The following is a 21,005-nucleotide window of genomic DNA, read 5'->3' as shown; positions in this document are numbered from 1 at the left end:
TGAAACATGCATACAGGATTAACTCAGGGCTTAAAGCAAGGAAGATTTCTGTGATTCAAATGTGTTTAGGGTTAGGAGAAAGAATGGAGGGAAGGGGGGTTCATGATATTAAGAACTGAATTAACTGATTATGAACACTTTTATTAACAAAACAGTATGGTAACAGTGACAAAGCACAACTTGCAAGGTCAAAGAATATGCAATATGCCCATCCTTCAAACGTTCATCGCTCATTCCTCTACTTTTCTTTAAACAGCGTTAAATACTGGCTCCTGCACTACAATAGTGCACAGTTTAGCTAAGAAACACCTACACTTGACAAATAGTGCACTACTTGGCTGTAGAAGCTCAAATTTCACTCAAACTTCCATAGCACACTATTTAGGGAGTAGCAAGTTGTTTGAGATTCAGGGTTTGATAGTATATCTGACTGAAACATGGACATTTGAAGTGTGTAAGCCATTCAAGTGACTTTTCTTTAGTCTTTAGGCTTTATCAAGAAATTTAATCTTTATTGAAGTTTAAGTTTATTTAAGTTGAAGATCAATTTATAAAGAGCACAAAAATTCTTTTTTTTTTTTTTTATTATATCTAAAATGGTCTTGCCCCATGCTGGAAGTCTTATACAGTACCGGAGAACTTTAGCCATGGTAAGTGAATTGGGTCGTCGAAGGTCAGATGTTATCACAAAATATTTAACGAGCTTTTATCTCATCTGCACCAGAGCATCTATGTAATTTCTCATTTGCACATGCTAATTTTCACTTACAAATGCAATGACATTCTTACACCGTAGAGGCCTCCAAAGCAGTCGTTACACAAGCATTTGAGTTTAAATACATAAAAAAAATGTAGATTACTGTGCTTCGAAGGTGAGCAAAGTATTTTAAATAGTGCTGATATAATCAGACGTCTCCAGTGAATTTCAACATTAAAAAATTGTGGCATCTCTACAGCTATGAGAATCCAATCAAGCCTTAATGAACACTCTATGGATTATCTAGCTCTGTGCAACAGTCAATCACCAAATAATGATTTTCTCTCAGCACAAACAATCTATACTGTTTTAAATCACAAATCCACACTGCCAAGTCTGTGCATCTTATTAATATGCTGCAAATTCAGGCTGTTGAACTAACTTACAGTGCTTTTTCATTTGCATTTTTTAAAAAAAATGTCTCTGAGCATCAAAAATCAGTAGGCTGAATTACAGAAGTCTGCAAATGGAGGTCAAAGGAGAGTTCAGCTAATATTCACTGAATTTCTTACAGGCTTCAGATATTACTATTTCATGACAGCAAAACCACAGAGTGACTGCATGGGTAAAGTGTGTTTGACCCCTAAATGCATCATCACTAATGTCAGTCAGTTTGGCCATGCTGGAGGGAGGATGTCGAAAGGATAACAAGACAGTGAACGAATGCAGTCATTTCCTGCAGTGTGTCAGGCAGTGGGTAATAGCTGGGTGGTAGTGACAGCTGCAGAGTTGCCAAGAGATGTCCCCCTCCTTATAACAGGGCCGTGTATGTGTGCATGTGCGCGCGTTCACCGAGTGGGAATGGAGGCTGTCACTTGCCATTATCACACTCAGACGCCTCTCTCCCTGCAAAGGAGAGGGCCTTCGCTCATGTCTGCCCTGTGTCAGGGGAGAAAGCTACATGCTGAACGGTCGGCTCCTCACACAGACAGCTGCAACACAGGCTTTGTACCAATGGGGGGAAAGGGGGGTGCAAGACAGCTTACACATCATCGGCTTCGGAAACAAAAAGCTTCATTGATAAAACTCGGTCAAACTAAGTCCAGAAAAGCCTGCAGCTTGCCCTCAAATAACATCAACATTCCAGCCACTTTGTCAACACAGCCCTGAAAACATATGTAAGCACATGGAAAGCATTGCCATGTTCTTCTAATCCTTACAGATCTCTCTGCTGATGTGCACTGTATGTCCATATGAGCTTTATGTTAATAGGACACTAGTTATTTCAGTGGTCCTGTGCTCATCTATGCCTGGGTAGTACAGGGCAGTGCCACTTACAATGTGTGACTCCAGCCAGCGTCTGGTAGAAGGTGGGCGTGTCGCTGTCGTCAGTCAGGGTGACGCACACTCCGCCCGAGAGCAGCCAGCGGGAGAATGTGAACGCTTCTTTGTTCTGCAGGAGCCAGCTCTTAAACTTCTCATAATTTACCTTCTCACCCTGTCAGACAAATACAAAACAGACAATCATAGTGTATGTGCAAACCATATTCACATTTGTATAAAACCAATAACTTGTACTTAATGGCATTATTTGACTGGAAATTCAATAAATATAGGATGGTCACAGGCTTTTGCGCAGCATTGTAAATAGCAACATTTTAGGTCATTACCTACAAGATATGACATTAAAATGTTTAGTGTTACAATATAATGATTTATTTATGGTTAAGACCCGCCTTTGGCCAAAAAAAAAAGCACCCAGGTTATTTTAAGATTATTAGGCTATTAATTATTTCAAACAGATATAAAAGTGAAATCTTGAATGTGGATTAAAGACATTCAACGCTTTGGTGTCCTGCACTGACAGGGGAAAACTGACAAAACCCTGCTGTTAAAGATATCAATAACACTGCTGCTCTGGGGGAATCCCTAAAGACAAGAGCGAGGGAGATGTGAGAGAGAAATACAGGAGAGATAGATATAGACAGACAGAGAGAGATAGTGATAGAGAGATAGAGACAGAGACAAAGAGAGAGAGATAGACAGACAGACAGACAGACAGACAGACAGACAGACAGCCTGTCAGAGCACATATATTTGTGTATGGATGTACGTACACACACACACACACACACACACACACACACACACACACACACACACATATATATATATATATATATATATATATATATATATATATATAAAAAACACCCACCCAACCAACAAGAGTTGGCGTTAACGTGGCAGGCAGAGACTGGATTTAAAATTCAGCAAGCTCTGTCTAATCCAGTTATCACCAAGCTAACACCAAACTGGGCTAAATACTCCTGCTAAATCAACTCTCTTCAAGCAAGTAACTTTCTCTTGAAGAACGCAGAATGAAAATGAAATGTTCTAATTTTGTTTTGTTGTCTTAAAACATGTTTTGGTTTAGTGGATGCACTTCAAGCTGCTGACAGTTTAGGACAGGGTTTTTTTTTTTTACACCTTCTGCTTTCCATCAAAACCTCTGCCCGATTTCCTGACTGGTGTTTATTGAGAAAGCGTGATTTCTGCCTAGGAGCCTCTGTGGCCGCTGAGTCTGACAGGCAGCCTGTGTAGGCGGTATTGACTGGCAGGGGAGAGTTAAGGCCCTGCCGGTGGGAGGTAAATCAGAGAGGCTGGTTAGTGCGTCAGGCAGAGATGGTAATCTAGCTTGACATGCGCCCGCTACTGACCTCCAAGAAGCACTTCTTCAGCGAGGGCGGCACTTCCCCGTCCACCAAGCGAAGCATGTTCTCCACCTCCTCTCGTACCACATAGCTGCCCGAGTCGTTGGCGAACAGACTAAAGATGTCTGTGGACAGAAAACCCAGTGGTCAATCCATGCACTCACTTTCTCTCACAAATACACATACATATCACCACACAACAACATTAGAAACATGGCAGCTGCTCTTTACATTGTGTGAACACTTAATCACTAAAATGCCTGATAGAAATGGTCGAAAATTGTATGGAATACAAATCATAATTCATCCTGTTTAACTGGATTTGGAGCAGTGCAGAAAAAAAAAATTGCATTTACACTTTTCAGCACTTTTTAAATTAATTATTTTATTTCAACTTATAAAACCTCAGAAAAAAAACAAAACTGTGATATGCTTCAAGAAAATTTTATTTTTTTCATAACCACTCACCGTCCTATATAAAACTTCTAAAAAGCCTTTTACCCTGACCATTTTCGCTGGTCTTAACAAAGCTGGTTACTCCTGGTTTTTTTCTCTGGTTTTCCAACATAGCTGGGACTATTCTGTTCTGAAAATGTACTAAAACACTCTGTCAGACACTCACACATACACACTGCTTATCAGAGCCCAGCAGGCAGTATGCCTGACACCCTCAGCTCCATGCACCTCCACATCAATCACAGTTGTCAAAGTGTGGCACTGCTGCAGGGCCTTACATCCACAGGGAACGTCAAACTGTGAGCTCGCAAAGGCATCCAAGAGCCTCCTCAAAACTACCTGACTACATATGCTGCCAAGAGCTGCACATATCGGTCTTTCTCTATGAAGCAGAACAGCTCTTTCAGGCTTATTTTCAAAAGTAAGAAAATTTACAGTAGATATGTGAATATGCTGAGAGCAGACTACGGCTGGCTGCTAGGCAGCTATTTTTAAAGGGCATTGCGGCGCACCCACTGGGAGCTGAGTGCAGTTGCAGTACAGTGCGCTATGCAAAATAAGCAAAACACAGATAAGCTTCCGGCTTATCAGAACAACAGCATGCTGTATTTAAACTAAAGTATGTAACTGCTTAAAAAGATATATTTAGACTACTAGAGATATAATGAAGGGGAAATGGAAGATTTGAAGATTTACATTTGGCCTTTTCCTCATCTCGTCCTCTTGTCAATAGAACCAGGCCAACAATGAGGTTGTTGAAGTGTAGCCCTTTTGGTGTGCCTCCAAATGAGTTGTAGATCACCTACAGGGAACAAAAATATTGCAAGTTAAAAGGGAATTAAAACACCCTGTGTGTATGTGGGAAAACATCAAATTTTCAATTAGCATTCCCAACTTTTTGGATGGATTGAAACAGGGCAGATTTTTGCAATTATCTCTCCTCTGTTTTCAGGTCTCAATTTTCCCCATACTTCAAAAAGCAGTCAATGAGCCAAACCACATTTGGTATCCATCGAGCATTCAGACACATCCTCTAATTAGTGAATTCAAATACTTTAAGGTGAACCATTTACTCACATGGGTGTCCATTTGCATGCACACAGCTTGTACAGTCTCTAGAAAAGCTCCGCCAAAAGAACTGCAAGCAGCTACACAGGAAACCTAAGGTTCTCATGCCCAATGCCAAGTGTCAGGTAGAGAGGTGTAAAGCCTTGAAGCAGTGGTCTTAAGAGAGATGGAGTGATGGTGCACCATCACTAGTGGGATGTTGGGATGAGTTTAGAGTAGCATTTGTGATCTGGAACTAATGATCCAACATCAGTGCCTGACCTCACTAATGCATCTTTTGGCTGAATCTAATCAAATCCTCACAGCAATGTCCCAACAATAAGTATAAAGCCTTCCCAGAAGAATAGAGGCTGTTAATGCAGTAATAATAGGACAAACTCCGCTTTAATACTACGACTGAACAACTAATTGATCCAGAGCTAAATCACCAACATCTGACCTCACTAATGCTCTTGTGGCCGAAGACAATCAAATTCTTACAGCAATGTTCTAACATCTAGCGCAAAGCCTTTACAGAAGAGTTGAGGCCTAACTGCAGCAAAGTGGGAGCACTATATGTACTAGGACTAAACAATAAAATCCATTTTATTTCCAAATTTGCTTTTTTAATTATATTCCACATTATTTATTGTTATTTTAACAAGTTTTAAGTGGAGAATTTCAACCCATTCATGCAGAGCTTGGGAATAATAATGTAATAAAGGGTAGCTTAGTGTTTTTTTTTTAAATGCATACCCTAATTGCAATATTCAGCAGAAATATCATAGTTTGATATTTTCCACATATCACTGAGTTCTAAATAACAGCCCTTGATTTTCAAAGAAATTTAGATGTGCAGGTATCTATAAACCTTTGCACAGGTAGCACAGCTATCTTGAAACCTGGACTTTATTTTATGGATAACAGTACAGGTAACAGTATACATACAGCATAAGAAAGCACATGAGCAAGTCTACATGAGATTACTTAACATTACTTAACATTCAGACACGGAAAGCTGTACATCTGATGCTTTGCCAAAATATCGGCTGCTGTGCCCGTGTGTTTCACTATTGCATCAAAGAGTCAAAGTGACAGCCATGTGATCCCAGGCCAAAGATGAAGGAGACTGTTGGCAAACGAGCAGCAAACTGATTTGCAGTTTTGAAATCCAAGGTTAAGGGGATTGTGCCATATCTCTACAAAAATCCCATTTAAAAAATGCCCTACAAAGCACTCTTCACAGAGATACGGCAGTGCGTTTTCTATTCAGAGCAGTCTGCCCTGCTGCATTTCAAACCAGGAGTTGGAAGACAAAGATTTTTAGCAAGAGAAGGGTGTGTTTCTGCACTGACAGTATATCCATCTGCACAAAGAGGTCTTCACACGCCCGTCACAAATGAGGACGTGTCATTGAGAAAGAAGACTTTGTTTCTGTAATGACAAATGACCTCGAGGAGGTACGATATGACACGTACAAGGCAATTATAAACTGAACTGCCTTGATTATAAGAAGAAACCTCATGTACCGCTGGCATATATGGGTGATCATTACCCTTTAATTACACCAATGTTTGCTGATAGTAGAGCAGGAAATGATGAAGGTGAATGTTCCTTAAACTGTCTCAAGAGCAGGCAGGAAGCTGACAGGGCATGATGGCGTTAATGACCATGGGAAGCTAGAAATCAGTAGGTGCTGTTGGCTGCCTGGCTAGCTGTCAATGGGACTAAATGAGACTGCATCAGCGGCCTCAGGCTGACTTATCACTATGAAGGAATGAGCTGTAGGCCCCTCTTGTCACTGACCACTGATGGACGGAGGGGCTAGACATCACCCTCGGCCTACAGGCGTAAAGATCAACTTCCTTCTGACCTGACCACACAACTACCCCCACTGAGCGAGATAGATAAGGTGCATGTCTGTTTCCTGGGTTTAATACAGGCAGAATTTTTTTGAAAATGTTTGCAGAATCTTTTTTGGCCCTTTTTCTAGGCAATAATGGGATTTTTGGAAGTAACAGCTTTTTGACAGTTACACATCCTTTCAGACCCAGTGTTGAGCTGACTTCTCACATTGGAAAGATGAACAAAAACACTTCAGATTTTTTCAGATGTGATGCAAGATTGAATTCTCATATATAAAAGCTTTAAGTGCTGTTGATCTGATGCTGACAGTTCTAGGGAGAGCCATTTTTCGCTATATTTTAAGCATTTTTGAATTTCTGTTTTTGAAGGCTGTTTTTTTTGTTTGTTTGTTTACCTTTGACTTTCACCTTCCTATGCAGGTGGATTATCTTATATCTATACTCCTCGGAAATACCTCCAGAAAAATGAAAAACTTGACTGTAAACCAAATAAATGAAGACGTATTCTCTTGACTTTTGCACTATTGGATGGACTAATCAAATCAATAAAAAGGTGACTACTGTGCCTTTGGAGTCAAAAAAAAAAACAACAAAAAAACCAAAAAAAAAAACACACAACATACTCCATACATCATCACTAGAGAGCCAAAAACAAAACAAGAAAACATGCTAAATTATTAAAAAGGATTCATACAGGGGCATTTTTCCCTTAGATATCAAATTTCAGGGGCATTTTTGCTCCAGCTCTCATTTTCTGAAGCTGCTTTAATGCATACAGGGAGATTTTGAACTTGGGCAAGCAAATGTGAAGTGTAGAAGTGTTTGAAGAAAGGACACGACCAAGACGCAAGGCTAAAAACAAAATGTGTTGCCTATGTGCAGCAAACATGGTTTCTACGTTTGACTCTGCACTTGTGATAACTGTGTTAAACAGAACTGATAATTTGGAGAACGCACATTTGAATCACTGTAGCAGGTTAGGTCTACATCAGCAATTCTCTTGCGAACAGAAGAATCTCTTGATAAAAGCACCACATGCCGCTTAGGGTGAGGAGAACTCACAAAAAGGTTGAGAAAACGGGGCTAAATATATCTCCACTGCTACAAAATGGCTCTCTATTTCTGGTGTTGAGCTTTTTTATATTGAATGAGTGGCATTTTCATTCCACCGAAGGAATTTCAATGGACGGCAGCCATCTGTGAAAGGCTGTATTTTTGCTTAAATTAATTAACTTGAGTTGCTAAAGAATCATGACGAGCCTCCTGAAACTTAACCCAGGAATTTAAAGAAGCAGCTGTAGTTTAACCTCTAGGTGCCAGTAATGTGTTGCGTGCACTGTTCTTCAAAGGGAGAATCAACAGCCACCACACAAAAATATACGATGACAGGCTTTTAGTTATTGGTTCCTATGACAACCATTGACTGTGGCAGATGCAGGAGCCTGCCAGGTTCCTGAAGGTACAAAAGCCAGCTCTCTGCACAATACTGAGGGATGAGTTTTACGAAAGCTCTCTGAATGCTGAGTAATAAGGCTCTTAGGGCGAAGCAGGTGGACTTCTGCAGGCAGGGTAGGCAAATTAAAAAACTGTGATACATGTAAGAGTTACATTTTACAGCAATCTGCGGCTGGCCCCACAAAGACCACTTATGGAAATCGCTCCTGTTACCTGCACCAATTCAATGGCATGGCCCCAACACGTCTGCGTCACTAAGCAAAATCAGGCTATGTTTGAACGCCGAGAAGTAAAAAAGGGAAATACGTTAAACCAAAAACAATATCCATGCAAAAATTCTCCTCTGCAAACATTCTGTTTCTGATTAAACAAAAACAATGACATCGGCACACTAAGAAGTCTGACGTGGCTGGCCCACAACATGGGCAACCATGTGGCAAATTCAGATCTAATTACAAGCTCCTGGGAATTAAGGGATGTGATTTGAAAATTAAAAGCTGAGCAATAGAGTTATGTAGGCTCTTCCTGAGAGAAATTGGAGTGTTCACTACTATCCTAATGAAAAGCATCATTAACTCACAGATGGCTGTTTGAGACAACTTTGGGAGGAAAACTATAAATGATATTAAAGAGCAGAATAAGGATTCAGCTGGACTGAGATTTTGATCTCAATTTTCTGTTTGAGGGATGTCTCCATTAACGATGCTTCCTTTGGACCTCCTGGCCATTTAAACTGCCTACTATGATAGATAAACAAAATGGGCCCAGCAAAAAAGGGGGATTCTGGAAGCCATGGAGACTACATACCAAGTGTACACTGCTTCTTTTTATGCAGGAATGAATACACAGGATTAAGAAGGTAAGCTGGTGGTCATGCCTGTCTTCCTTGCTTAAAGCAAACTCTGAAATGTGAAAAAATTAGAGCTGTGTTTTGTTTTTGCGAAGAGTTAAACCACAGAAAGGCCACCACCGTAGCTGCAGTGAGCTATGTCAGACAGAATCATGGGTACAATCCTTCTCTGCACAGCCCAATGACTCAGCCAGGAAATTTGTTGTTGACAAAACATCTACCCCGAGCCACAAACCAACAAGTGGGAGGATGGCTCTGAGACTGAAAGAAGCAAATCACACATTTTTTGTGAGCTGGTAAAGTCGACAAATTACAGCTGGCGAAGCAAGAGGTACGATGGTTTAAGTGCTGATTGTGTATTGGTGCTTGGCTTACCTCTGCAACCTTCGGAGGAACGCCGTCTCCCAGCACCTCCCTGAAGAAGCACTGCTGTGTCATGTAGGCGGATAACCCGCTGGTCCTTTTAAAGGCATCTTTCAGCCGTTTGAGTTCCACATCAGTAACTGTTAACAAAAACAAAAGGCATGTCATTTAACTAGACGGTGGAAGGAGGTGCTGAGGGCTTTAGCCTTCACATCCCGACAAGATAACATTGATACCACAATGTGTCCAGGTTTGAAAGCTCATACTGATGAAAGGTCAAAGCCATCAGCACAGCATTCTGAAGGCCCTGAGAGTTACTATAACAGGGACAAGCTGGAGTCAGCATTTTGTCTTAATTGCATAGGCTTACACATACACTCACCCACACCCAGCTCTTTAAACTTTATAGGCCCTTCGCCCCGAATTTAACCCAAATTTATAGAGGCCATAACTGATTCTTGGCATTTCTAGTCTTGTAGTGCCTGGTAGGGATGAGGGAATTACAAGATAATACACTTTACTGAGTATACTATGGGTATCGTTAGTCATCCTCACACAATGAATTAAAATATGCATCATAAAAAAAATTAAATAATTAAAAAAAAACAAAAAAAAAAAAAAACACCTTTTAAGCCAATAACAGAGTGTCTGTAGACAACAATGTACAGTTATGCTTATCCTGCACAGTAACAAGTACTGTAGAATGACAATGTCAATTACACCAATCTTATTATAAATATTTTTAAAACATTTTTATATTTTAAATTTTTTATTGCCGTTTCTTTTTCTTCTTTCTTTTTTGCAAAAAGTAAGGAAGTGCAAAGTATGAGTAAAAAAATGAATAGAATCCTTTGCCTTGGATGACTATACCTACCTGTTTGTCAAGGATATTTGATTTTGTGGCACTTACTGCAGCCCGCATACGGTCATTTTAGTTTATGTCATGTAAACTGTTATTTGGTTTTGGTTTCAGCATTCTTTCCAAAGCAAACTTTGTGCTGAATTTCAGGTTCCGTTTTGGACAACAATTTCATTTTTGGTGCATCAGTAGTAAATGCTCAACTAAACAAAACCAAAAACAAATACATATATTTTTCTGTTTCGTTGGCCTTCACAAACTCCAGATACACTAAAAATAGTTACACATCTCTTGCATCATGAAAATGTAGTCAAATATCATGATGGTATATTTTTTCCTCATCACCTTCCCTTGCTTGCTGGTAAAATAGACTACAACTAACTATGAGGAACAGCTGAAGCGCTGCCACATCCACCCACGGCCAAGTGAGACCCCTGTTTTCACCACATGATGCAATAACATTTCTGCAGCACACAATGTATGGTGTGGCATTCTCAACAATGCCTTCCTGAGAGTTGGGGAAAGAATGGACTTTCCAGTGCAAGAACCATTTTGGTAACAAAGGAGACTGAGGGGACTGTACATAACCCTGCACAACCACAAAAAAGTCTTGGAGCTACAATCATGAAATCCTGAAGAGACAGAAGTCCTCAGCACTAACGAAAAGAAGACTCTTTTGAGACCCCATGATCTAGTACAGAGTGACTGGGAGTGTTCTGCTTTCTCACACTCACAGCCCTGGCAAAGCTGCGCATGATGGGCCCCGCCATAGAACAGCCCCCAAAGAGCTAGTACTTTCCTGCCTTTTGTTGTTACCTCTCTCTATTTCTGGACCCGCTGTGATGTTTTCCGGTTAAATGAGCAGCAAAGAGCTGCGTCTGAGGTAAACCGTACATGCGGGCACTTTCACCCGACCCAGATGAAACAAGCGTCATGTCAACTGAACAAGACAATAATATTCAACCATATTCTGATTTGCAACACTAGCCAGGCTCAGGGAAGAAAAAGGAGGCTGACCTACAGTGGCTATTCATCTGCAGAAAGTATAAATACACAGTGAGGACAGCAGTAGCAAGCATCAGTGAACGCTTTGCTTTTATGCACCGAAATGTTCTCAAAATTGTAAAAGACCATTTACCACTTACAAAAGTCTTTCAAGTCATTCAGTGATCAAGGTCAATAATCCTCTTCTACTGAGCAAACAATGCAAACATTAACCATCCCTCTGTGGCAGGAAGGAAGGGATATGTTGCATTATGATGGCACAAGGAACTCGCACTTTCACGAACTTACAACAGAGTGGAGAATAAAAGGAAACACTCCAGAGCCTGTGGGGTTATAAAAAAAGGCCTTGGCCTAAGCAAGAGTTCCAGAGATATTTCAACCAGGCAGGATGGCAGACAGATACAAAGACCTGTTTCAAAGATCTGGAGCACAGAGCATTACTCTTTGCTGAAGAAAGGTGTAGAGCAGACATGCACAGACACAGATTCTGCATAGACCCTTTTCTCCCCTCCAACATCCAAGGTCAGGTTGCTTCTGCATCATTAAATGATTAAGATGTAAACAGTGTCATTCAGAGTGGCTTAATGTGAAATGCTCTATTCTAGATTTGAGAATTGTTCACAGTGGCAGCGATAGGAACTAGAGGCCTGAAGAGTTTAATTCCACCAAAAGCTCCCTCACAAAGTTATTACATGAACCGCTAACAAATGTGTTTGCTGATACCTGAGATGTTGCTTTACAATAGTTTAAAAGATGAGATTTAGACCTACAATGTTAAATGGTGTCAGGCAAAGCAGTCCCTAAGATTTTCTTTAGATTTAGCACTACATTAACATCATCAAATAAAAAAAAACACATTAAAAAAGATATGCAGGTTCACTCATCATTTTGCATAGTGAATAAAATGGCTGTGTATGCATTGTAGACATCATGAACCCTCGTTCCTACCACTACCGCTGTAAAGAAATTTGAATAGGCAGGTTCCTCTAGCATTAACCATTTCAATCAACCTACTCTTAATGACTTACATCCCGGCAAAAGAATTATGCATACATTTTGGAAAAAATTCCCCTTTAAATCAACTGAAAGGCATGTGATCATTTTGTCTCCTTTGTTAGTGGAGAACAATATCACAAAGGAGATCCTATTTCACATAAATAAACACAATACAAGGAACATCACCCCTGCGCGGAAGTCATGAACACTGACTTCATTTCACACAACTGCAGAAAGTGACACAGAAAGTGAGGGAACTGTCTCAGTTCCCGAGTCATTAAGGGTCAATTAAACAGTATGCTCTGGCAATTTCCAGGCCGGAGAATGAGCAAATGCTGAAGTGCTAAGCAAATCATAAGACCAGTTTCCATGGCAGATTATTCTGAGCAACAGCACAAATCTGCTGCTATTCAAGTACGCATAAAGAAAAATAAATAAATAAATAAATTCCTGCTTGAAAGTCGTGGCAAATTGAATTACCAGAATAATTTCAGTGGCTGATCACTCCCTGGGTGTACAGCAGAAACTCATCAAATACAAATTAAACCTCAGAGTCCAAAGTCAAAAGGACATCAGAAATAAAGAACAGAGCTTCAGGCTGAAGCGACTGCCAGGGTAGCGTTAAAGAACGCTAAATGTGATGAGCTGTAGAGAGAGCTGACACAAAACCTTAGAAACCTCTACTTCACAGTGTATTGGGGGGGAAAAAAGCCATTTAATGACAACATTGCCAACCACACGCTTGCCTTATTCCTCCTAACTGAAAAGAGTATTATAAAATATTAGTTGCGTTCGTAATCCTTTCAAGATTATGGTTAATTAGGCTCACATGAAACACTGTTTGAGTGCTGTTCGTTAATGTGGTGGAGAAAATGAGGAGAAAATGTGAAAGGTTTTCCGCCTGGGACTCGTGTGACAGTTTATCACTTTGAAATGACAGCCACTGCAACACAGCTACATAAACTGACTGCCAGAGCCTTCCCAGCTTCTTTGATTTCTTTTGCTTCCACCCAATTTCAAAGAACGTCACTTCTGAAAAGGGGGAGCGTTGCTACTTCTATAATACTCACCCTTATTTTGTGACTTGAGCCTTCAGGATGCTTTTTTTATTTTACAGTTAGACTAATTCCAGCACTCTCCTCCACAGAAACATGACCTAGTTTGAGCTCCCAGTATGCTCCTAATATGTAGGTCTGTAGGTACAGGCAACCTTTAATTCAAAGCAGAGGACTCCAGGCTCAGGCCTGGTTCAAAGGAAATGACATGTGAGCTAACCTAGATGAAGGCAAACTGATTTCTCAAGTTGATTCCGTATCATCTCAGCCAGATTCTCCAGTGTGTAACCTGTCAGGGCATGCTCTCAGCTATTCTGAAACAGAAATACTACAGCTCACTCTACGAGAGAGAGAGAGAGAGAGAGAGAGAGAGAGAGAGAGAGAGAGAGAGAGAGAGAGAGAGAGAGAGAGAGAGAGAGAGAGAGAGAGAGAGAGAGAGAGAGAGAGAGAGAGAGAGAGAGAGAGAGAGAGAGAGAGAGAGAGAGAGAGAGGGATATCAGTTGGCCTACCAACAGCAAGGGTGAGGACCTGAAAGTCAATTCAACATCCTATAATTTTCTGGTGCTCTCATACCAAACAAGCATGGATATTCGTGAACATGTGCCTATAGTGGTTTAAAAATGCTGATTATTAAACGTAAGCAAAACTCTCCAAGAGAGAATGATGAAATCTGAGGACACAGGCAGAACACAGTAAACTGCAATACATCAAAAGGTGTCAATGGAATCCTGCAACTAGGAGGGTTTCTGGAAAGTGAAAACACAACACCTAATGGAAAACAGTCACTGTTTGTTGTCTGTTGGTATTATGATGCTATGACATCAGCATAAAAACTAGGTAACACAATCATGACTGCACTGTAACTATGAATGCAGTAATTCCAAAACACGTAATAAGCTAAAAGACCGTTTGTTTCATAAGAGCACAATTCAGACACACCTCTGCTGTAAAGAAACAGAAAACAGACACACTATGGGCGAGTTTCCCAGACACAAATAAAGGCTAGTCTTTGAAATGACAGTGTCCATGGTGACTCTATTGGAAATCACTTTTAGTCTTGGTTTAGGCTCAATCCAATCTAATCTGGGTACTAGCCCCAAGTCCAAAGGTTTCTTCCAAAATCAAGAGTATTAATATATAATATTAATATATATTATAATACATAATAGAGCATGTCATTTCTTTCCTGCTGTAACTTCATTTACACTTCTAGGAAGGCTATACACTAGATGTTGGAAGACTGTTGCGAGGACTTGACTGCAGTCAGCCACAAGAGCATTAGTGAGGTCAGGTACTGATATTGGACGATCAGCTCTACATCACTCATCACAAAGCTAGTGGATGGTGCTCCAACACTCCAGAAAAAGCAGTTCCATTGCTTCATATCCTAATGCTGGAGAACCTTATACCCCTTTAGCCAATGCTCAAGGGACATTAGGTGACATTAAATGACCTTAGGTTCATGTGTGGCTGCTCCAGAGTGTCCCACTCTGTTCTATGGAGATCCTACAAACTGTGTGAAAGCCTACAGCAGAAATGGGTGCACCACAAAGTAGATGAATTCACTATTTAGTAGGGGTTTCTGGACACTTTTGGACTTGCAATCCAAGAAGCTAATATTATTATCAATAAACTAAAACAAATGATATCGTGCTAATTGGTAGATATTGGTTTTCAATATTGTATATTTAGACAAGGAGAAATAACTGTACATGCCTGTTTTCCATAATGCACCAACAGCCACATCAATTTGGGGCACTGAAGGTCAAGAAAGTCAACATGTGTGGGATGATGTCAAGCAGACATAGAGGGAGAACAGAAATTGGTTTTCACCAAAGCAGTCATCACTTTGACAGTAATGAAAATCTAACCCGTGGTTGTGGCAAAGGAAAGAACAAGATGCAAATGAATGTAAACAAATAGCGGCATACTGCTTATTCATCAAGGTGGGCGCTGCTCGGACAGCGTCAGTCTCCTGGACTGCAGATGGACGAGCACCTCTTTTCACATCATGCACACTGACCCGAGTGTCCTTCTGACGTGAGCGCCTCAGGAACACTGCCCAAGAGTTCTGTAAGGCCTTCATTCTTCTCCCCAAAATACAGGAGCAACATTGATGCTTGTTGTATAGGACTCTATCCTGGATGCAAAATTCCCATATCCTTCCTGTTATTATAAGGTACTGAGGAAACTGAACGAGCATTCATTTTTATCAGAAGCAGAATGGAAGAAGTAGGAAAGTATCACAAAAGGCACAGCTTCTCAAAGTTGTTTTCTAGCAAAAAAACAAAACGACTCTTATAAAAACTTACGGAGCAATAAGTTCATAAAGGAACATGATACCCAAAAAAAAAACACTACTCCCTGACAGAGCCAGGCAAAATATGACAATACTGAAAACAAAATCAGTCCTGTTTGACTGGATTTAGCAGATGTGTGAAAGGCTGAATGCAAATAACTTAACAGTTTTTGATAGTATTTTTAAAAACATAGCACTACTTTGTCCGTTGTAACTTAACAACCAGTTAAAAATATTGTGACAAACTGTGCATCACTAAATTCATCCTTAATCACTGTGACGTTACATCTTGCCATATTGCCCACCTCTACTTCCTGATACCTCAACACGTATAGAAGTTTACAGTGACCAATTCCTCCAACTTCTGTAATCTGATCCTGAATGCTTGAAAAAAAAAACATTACACAGATGCACTTGCACCTTTTATATAAGAATAACCATTATCACTTGCCTGACAAAGAACCACAGAATCTGTCTGGGACTCGATTTCTTCATTCTTTCAGTAGTCGATGATTGATTAGGGCCTGTGGAAGTGGCATTGTCACTGAAATCAATGAACATAGTACCACCTCTGCAGTCCTTAACAAACAATCTAAAGAATAAATAGAACTTGTGCGCGAATCACATACTTCAATCAGTGCTATTGTGACCTATACAGTACATCCAAGGACACTAATAGTGTGATAATTTCCTGGAGAGAAAGGCTGTACAACAAGTAAAACTTGGGTGTCTTATTATAACCAAAAAAAAGGACAGACAGTCCCAAGGACATTATCAACACGTCCAGAGCTGAAACATTTCACGTAATCACTTACATACATTACACAGCTTGGTGTACTTTTCAAACTATCCATGACTAATTTGTGCTTGTGGATGAAATGTACATGCAGATAGGAGTTAAAGAAAAGATGTTTGACAAGGCAAGGCAGTACCTGCTTTATGAAGCAGAATTTGGGTCAAGATACTAATTCTCTGTTGGTTTCCCAGCCAGGGATTAAGCCTAGTCCTGGACTACATTTTTCTGTCAACAGAGAACCTCAATTCACAATGCTGTGCAGTCCAAGACAAGGCTTAATCCCTGTCCAGAAAACCAACCCAAAACGTCTAAAAGCAGCCAGACAGCCTGTTTAATTAGTGACTTCAGCTACTTTCAGGTGCCCTCATTACTGACACGGGTGTAAACTGCATGCACACTACTTGTATAGTCTCTCCATAGAAAAGCACTGACCAATAGAATGGGACAATTTGGAGCAGCCGCAACATGCCCCACACCATGTGATGACTAAAGGGGTTATGAAGTTCTCCAGCATTAGACTGTGGAGCAGCAAAACTGAGTTCTCTGGAGCGATGAAACACAATTGAACACCTTAGGGACGGGTTGTAGTATGTGTGGCTTACATGGCAAAAATATAACATTGTGATACTCAAAGACAATTTTACAGTTCACTATACGTATTACAATATTTTGTTTTCTGAGATTTGACGAGTTATATAATAACTAATATAATCCCTGGTGTCATAAATACGTAATGAAAAACTAGAAATACAGTGATATTTGTTTCATATCCTTCACTGCACTAAATACAATTGAACAGGACAAATCACGCTCTCCTAGTGATGAAACAGGCAGTGGCCCAATGTACTTTAAGTACTGACCATGTCCACGGACATGCACAATGAGGCATATCACAATAATGATAAAATACCGTCATATTGCTGCAGCGGCGTAAGTGATCCAGAACTAATCATCCAACATCAGAACCTGACCTCACCAACGCGTCTGCGGCTGAACGCAATCAAATCCTCACAGCAATGTTCCAACATTTAGTGATTTCGCAAAACAAAAAAGAGTCTCTTGCTGCAGCATGAAGAAACTCCATATTAATACCCTTGATTTCACAAGACGAGCAGGTATCTACAAACTTCTGAACATAGCAGGTCGGTGTCCCGGTCAGGGATTAAAGCTTAAAGTTAGTCCTGGACGGCACGTTCCTCACAACAGAGAACCTTCATTCAGAATGTTTTAGCAGTCCAGGACCGGGCTTATTCCTCGTCCAGGAACCGACCCATAGTATTAAAGAGCTATAGCCCTCGTGATAGGCTTCACCTGTGAGTGTCATACTGAGCCTGACAGCAGCGAGTTAACAAACTCGGGTAGTAAACAAACTCAGACTGCTCATAAGAAACACCAGCACTTAACGGGTAGCTGCACGTTTCACGTTTCATGCGATGTCTTTAAGGTGCTTCGGACCACGAAACAGGTCAGGAACGTGACCAGGTGGACGGACGGACGGAGGGAGGGAGTCGAGTCGGGCCGCCCTGCCCTGGCTGTGTCTGTGGTTAGCTAGGTTAACGCTCCCAGCCCACATTCCAAGAACACAAACACAACACGCCGCTGCCTGAAGGACTGAACGAACCGCTTAAAGAGAAGGCGCGTCCAAATCAGACAGACCCCACCTTCAGGACGAGGCTGAAGTCAGCTTCTTATTCGAATTTTCCCGTTCCACCTTAAAAGACGCAGCAGTTACATTCAGGCGCCTCAGCCCGAGGCTAGCTAGCCGCGTTAACGGCTCAACATGTCTGCCGAGCGTCGGTTAAAGCCGAGCCGCGTTAGCGCTGCTGTGCTTCTCGCTGAGCTACAGTCCGCTAAAGCTAACCAGGTAAAGAGCGTCGGCGATCTGCGATTAACGGTTACCTCTTTTGACGGCCTCGTCGTAAGAAAGGAAGCCTATCCGTGACTCTTTGGCCCCCATGTTGCCCTCATTTCACTGGACGGCGATATAAATAAGAGCCGCTGAGCGCGGGAGCGGCGCCTGTTGCCTCGGTGCCCGTGTCTCTCCGACCAGATCCGCGTCGTTTCTCTCTAAACTCCAGTTTTTGGGTTGCAGCGAGTGACGCGCCTCGGCGGCCCGGTCACGTGACCTCGACTCTGCACGTCACCTGACGAACCGAGAGGAGAAGCGGATAGTAGAGGCGTTGTTGTTGTGGTGGTGGTGGTGTGGGTGTAGCAGCGCGTGTGGAGAGAAGCTAGGTGACTTAAAGGGGAATCCACTGGCTGTTTCAAAATGCCTGTCTAATTATACTATTAGTATGTAAATAAAGTCACGCAGAGCGGTTTGATTTGAAGTGCTCCGTTGTGGAGAAACTCCCCGAGTCAGAATTGCTCACAGTGGCGGTGAAAGGAACCAGAGCGAAGTCCGAAGTGTGTGAGCTACGTCACAGAAACCTATCACGTAAAATGGTTATGAACGTGCTGCCTGATGTCCGGGACACTGTCTCACTGTATTTTTGAGGTAATATTAGGAATAGGGTATAGGCTGTTTTCTTTCTAGGAGTGAAACCTGTGTTTTATAATCACGCTCTGATCTTCCTGATGTTTTATTTAAATGAATCCTGGAAAATGTTTCTTTCTTAATAATTTGAAATTTAATCAAGCTATGCTCTTGGGGGATTGTCTGAACGTAACATTGCTGAAATGTTTTTTTTTGTAATGAAAATATAGAAACATGTAACATAAAATAATAAGACGTCTGGTCTACCTTTTTAAAAAAGGGAATTCAAAGTGTCTGCATAATTCAGGCTCTTACATGTAGAGAAGTCATTCAAAGTGGCTTGACGTGAAATGACTACTGTAGAGAAAACTTTGACGTCCTGTTTTTGAAGTAAAGTTTTGGCCTAAACATATTTTTTAAACTTCATTCATGATGGAGAGGTGCCTGCATGGCACCCTTTCAGATTTACCAACAAGATTACAACGACATTAAATGTAGAAACTCTGAAGGCGTGTAGGTTCACTGGTGGTTTTGGAGAGTAAATCAAATGGATATTTTTGCATTGTAGCCGTCACAATTCCTGGTTGCCGTCACTATCACTGTCTGTGTGATTGTGTCCGATCATCAGACAGGTGATAAGCGTCCCTTTACCTCACCGTCAAACAGACGGGTTTCACTTTTTGAGTTATTTGGATAAAAATAACAAATATCCTGCTTCATGAAACACCTTGTAACAATGTAGTAAAGATGTATGCTTATACTTTCCCCGGAACACAGTTGACTGTGCCTTTAAGGCTAATATATGTAAATGAGCTCTGTTATTAGCTGCTCTATATTGTGCTGCATTCAGAAAGCAGTCCAGGCTAAACACTCCTTATAACTTCACTGAGAACAAGTGGGATCTATTGCTGTAGGTTAAACAATGGAGATTTTTGACATCACAAAAACAGTAACTTCATTTTTATGTTTTCTATACGTGTGTATATTTTATTTTTCAAAAAAGTGAGGGCAGTTCAGTTTACTGTGATATCTGCCCTTTCAGCGATGTGCTGGAGAATGTGTGTAAGTTATGATGAATGGACAATAAATGTGGCAATAGAGTTACTCGTGCCCACAAAAACATAAATGTAAATGATGATATCTCTGCATTTTTAGGGCCTTATTGTGTTCCATGACGGCACTGTGTGTGGTTTTTTGTGTTTATTTCAAGATGATAAATAAACTGAAGGTCAGTTACATAACGATACTTCCCACTGTCTAATGTTTAACTTACCTGTTAGTAAACAGGAAAGGAAAAAACAGCCAGGGGTTAAAGAGCTCTTTAAAATAATTCTTGTCAAAATATTCCTCAGTGAATGTGAATTGAATAATACTTGCTTTTTAATCGATACGATTTCCAAACTACATCAGCTGTTTTCTTTCTAGTAGTGAAACCTGCGTTTTATGATCATGCTTTGATGGGTCTGGCGTTTTAATGAAATGCTGCCCGAACTGTTTTTTTTTTTCTGTCTTAATGATTCAAAAATGAATCAAGTTATGCTGTTGGCGGATTATCTGAGCATTACAGTACTGAACTGAGCTTTCAAAATAAAATAATAACATTCTAATAGAAAACTAAATGCTTGTCCTACATTTTTAAAAAAGGAATTCCACTCATTTTTCAAAATGTATCCATACTCCAGGCCCTAAAACAAAAAGAAAAAAGGGCTTGATATAAAATGTCTACCGTAGAGAAAACTTCCCGACGTAGAACCCAAAGGGGTCGTAATGTCTGCAACGTAAAAACAACTTTTCTTTGGGAATTATTTTGCCTCACAACACCCTGCCTATATCACTCTGCTATGAAAGGCCTTTTAAAAATATGTTATAGTCCAAAGCTTTTATTCCAAACCATCCCCAAACACTACGTCAAGCATAAGACAGCTTCTTCACAATCATTTCATGCAATAACATTCAGTGAGTGAGCTTTCAGAGGCATGACACTCTTTGGACGCCTGGTTCCTATCACCACCACTGTGGACAATTTCTCTAGAAATCTCAAGAACGTTGCATTTTAAATTAAACCATGTAAG

At 40.7% G+C, this 21,005-nt stretch overlaps 1 protein-coding gene across 2 annotated transcripts in view; it reads right to left on the bottom strand.

The window, feature by feature from the left end:
- Positions 1 to 18,646, bottom strand: part of usp32 (ubiquitin specific peptidase 32) — a 51,796-nt gene extending 33,150 nt beyond the window's left edge. For both annotated transcript variants that reach the window (XM_017694846.2, XM_017694847.2), the window contains exons 1-5: positions 18,357 to 18,646; positions 9,460 to 9,587; positions 4,564 to 4,669; positions 3,418 to 3,536; positions 2,036 to 2,195 (exon numbers count right to left, since the gene is read on the bottom strand). In XM_017694846.2, coding sequence (XP_017550335.2) covers positions 2,036 to 2,195; positions 3,418 to 3,536; positions 4,564 to 4,669; positions 9,460 to 9,587; positions 18,357 to 18,414 — 571 coding nt within the window. In that variant the 5' untranslated portion in view covers positions 18,415 to 18,646. The remainder of the gene's footprint in view (positions 1 to 2,035; positions 2,196 to 3,417; positions 3,537 to 4,563; positions 4,670 to 9,459; positions 9,588 to 18,356) is intronic.
- Positions 18,647 to 21,005: the final 2,359 nt, after the last annotated feature.

Source organism: Pygocentrus nattereri, chromosome 17 (assembly GCF_015220715.1).
Source record: "Pygocentrus nattereri isolate fPygNat1 chromosome 17, fPygNat1.pri, whole genome shotgun sequence".
In the NCBI taxonomy this organism is placed as follows: Eukaryota; Metazoa; Chordata; class Actinopteri; order Characiformes; family Serrasalmidae; genus Pygocentrus; species Pygocentrus nattereri.
Note: the sequence above shows the minus strand (reverse complement) of the source record. Positions and strands in the feature narration are given on the sequence as shown.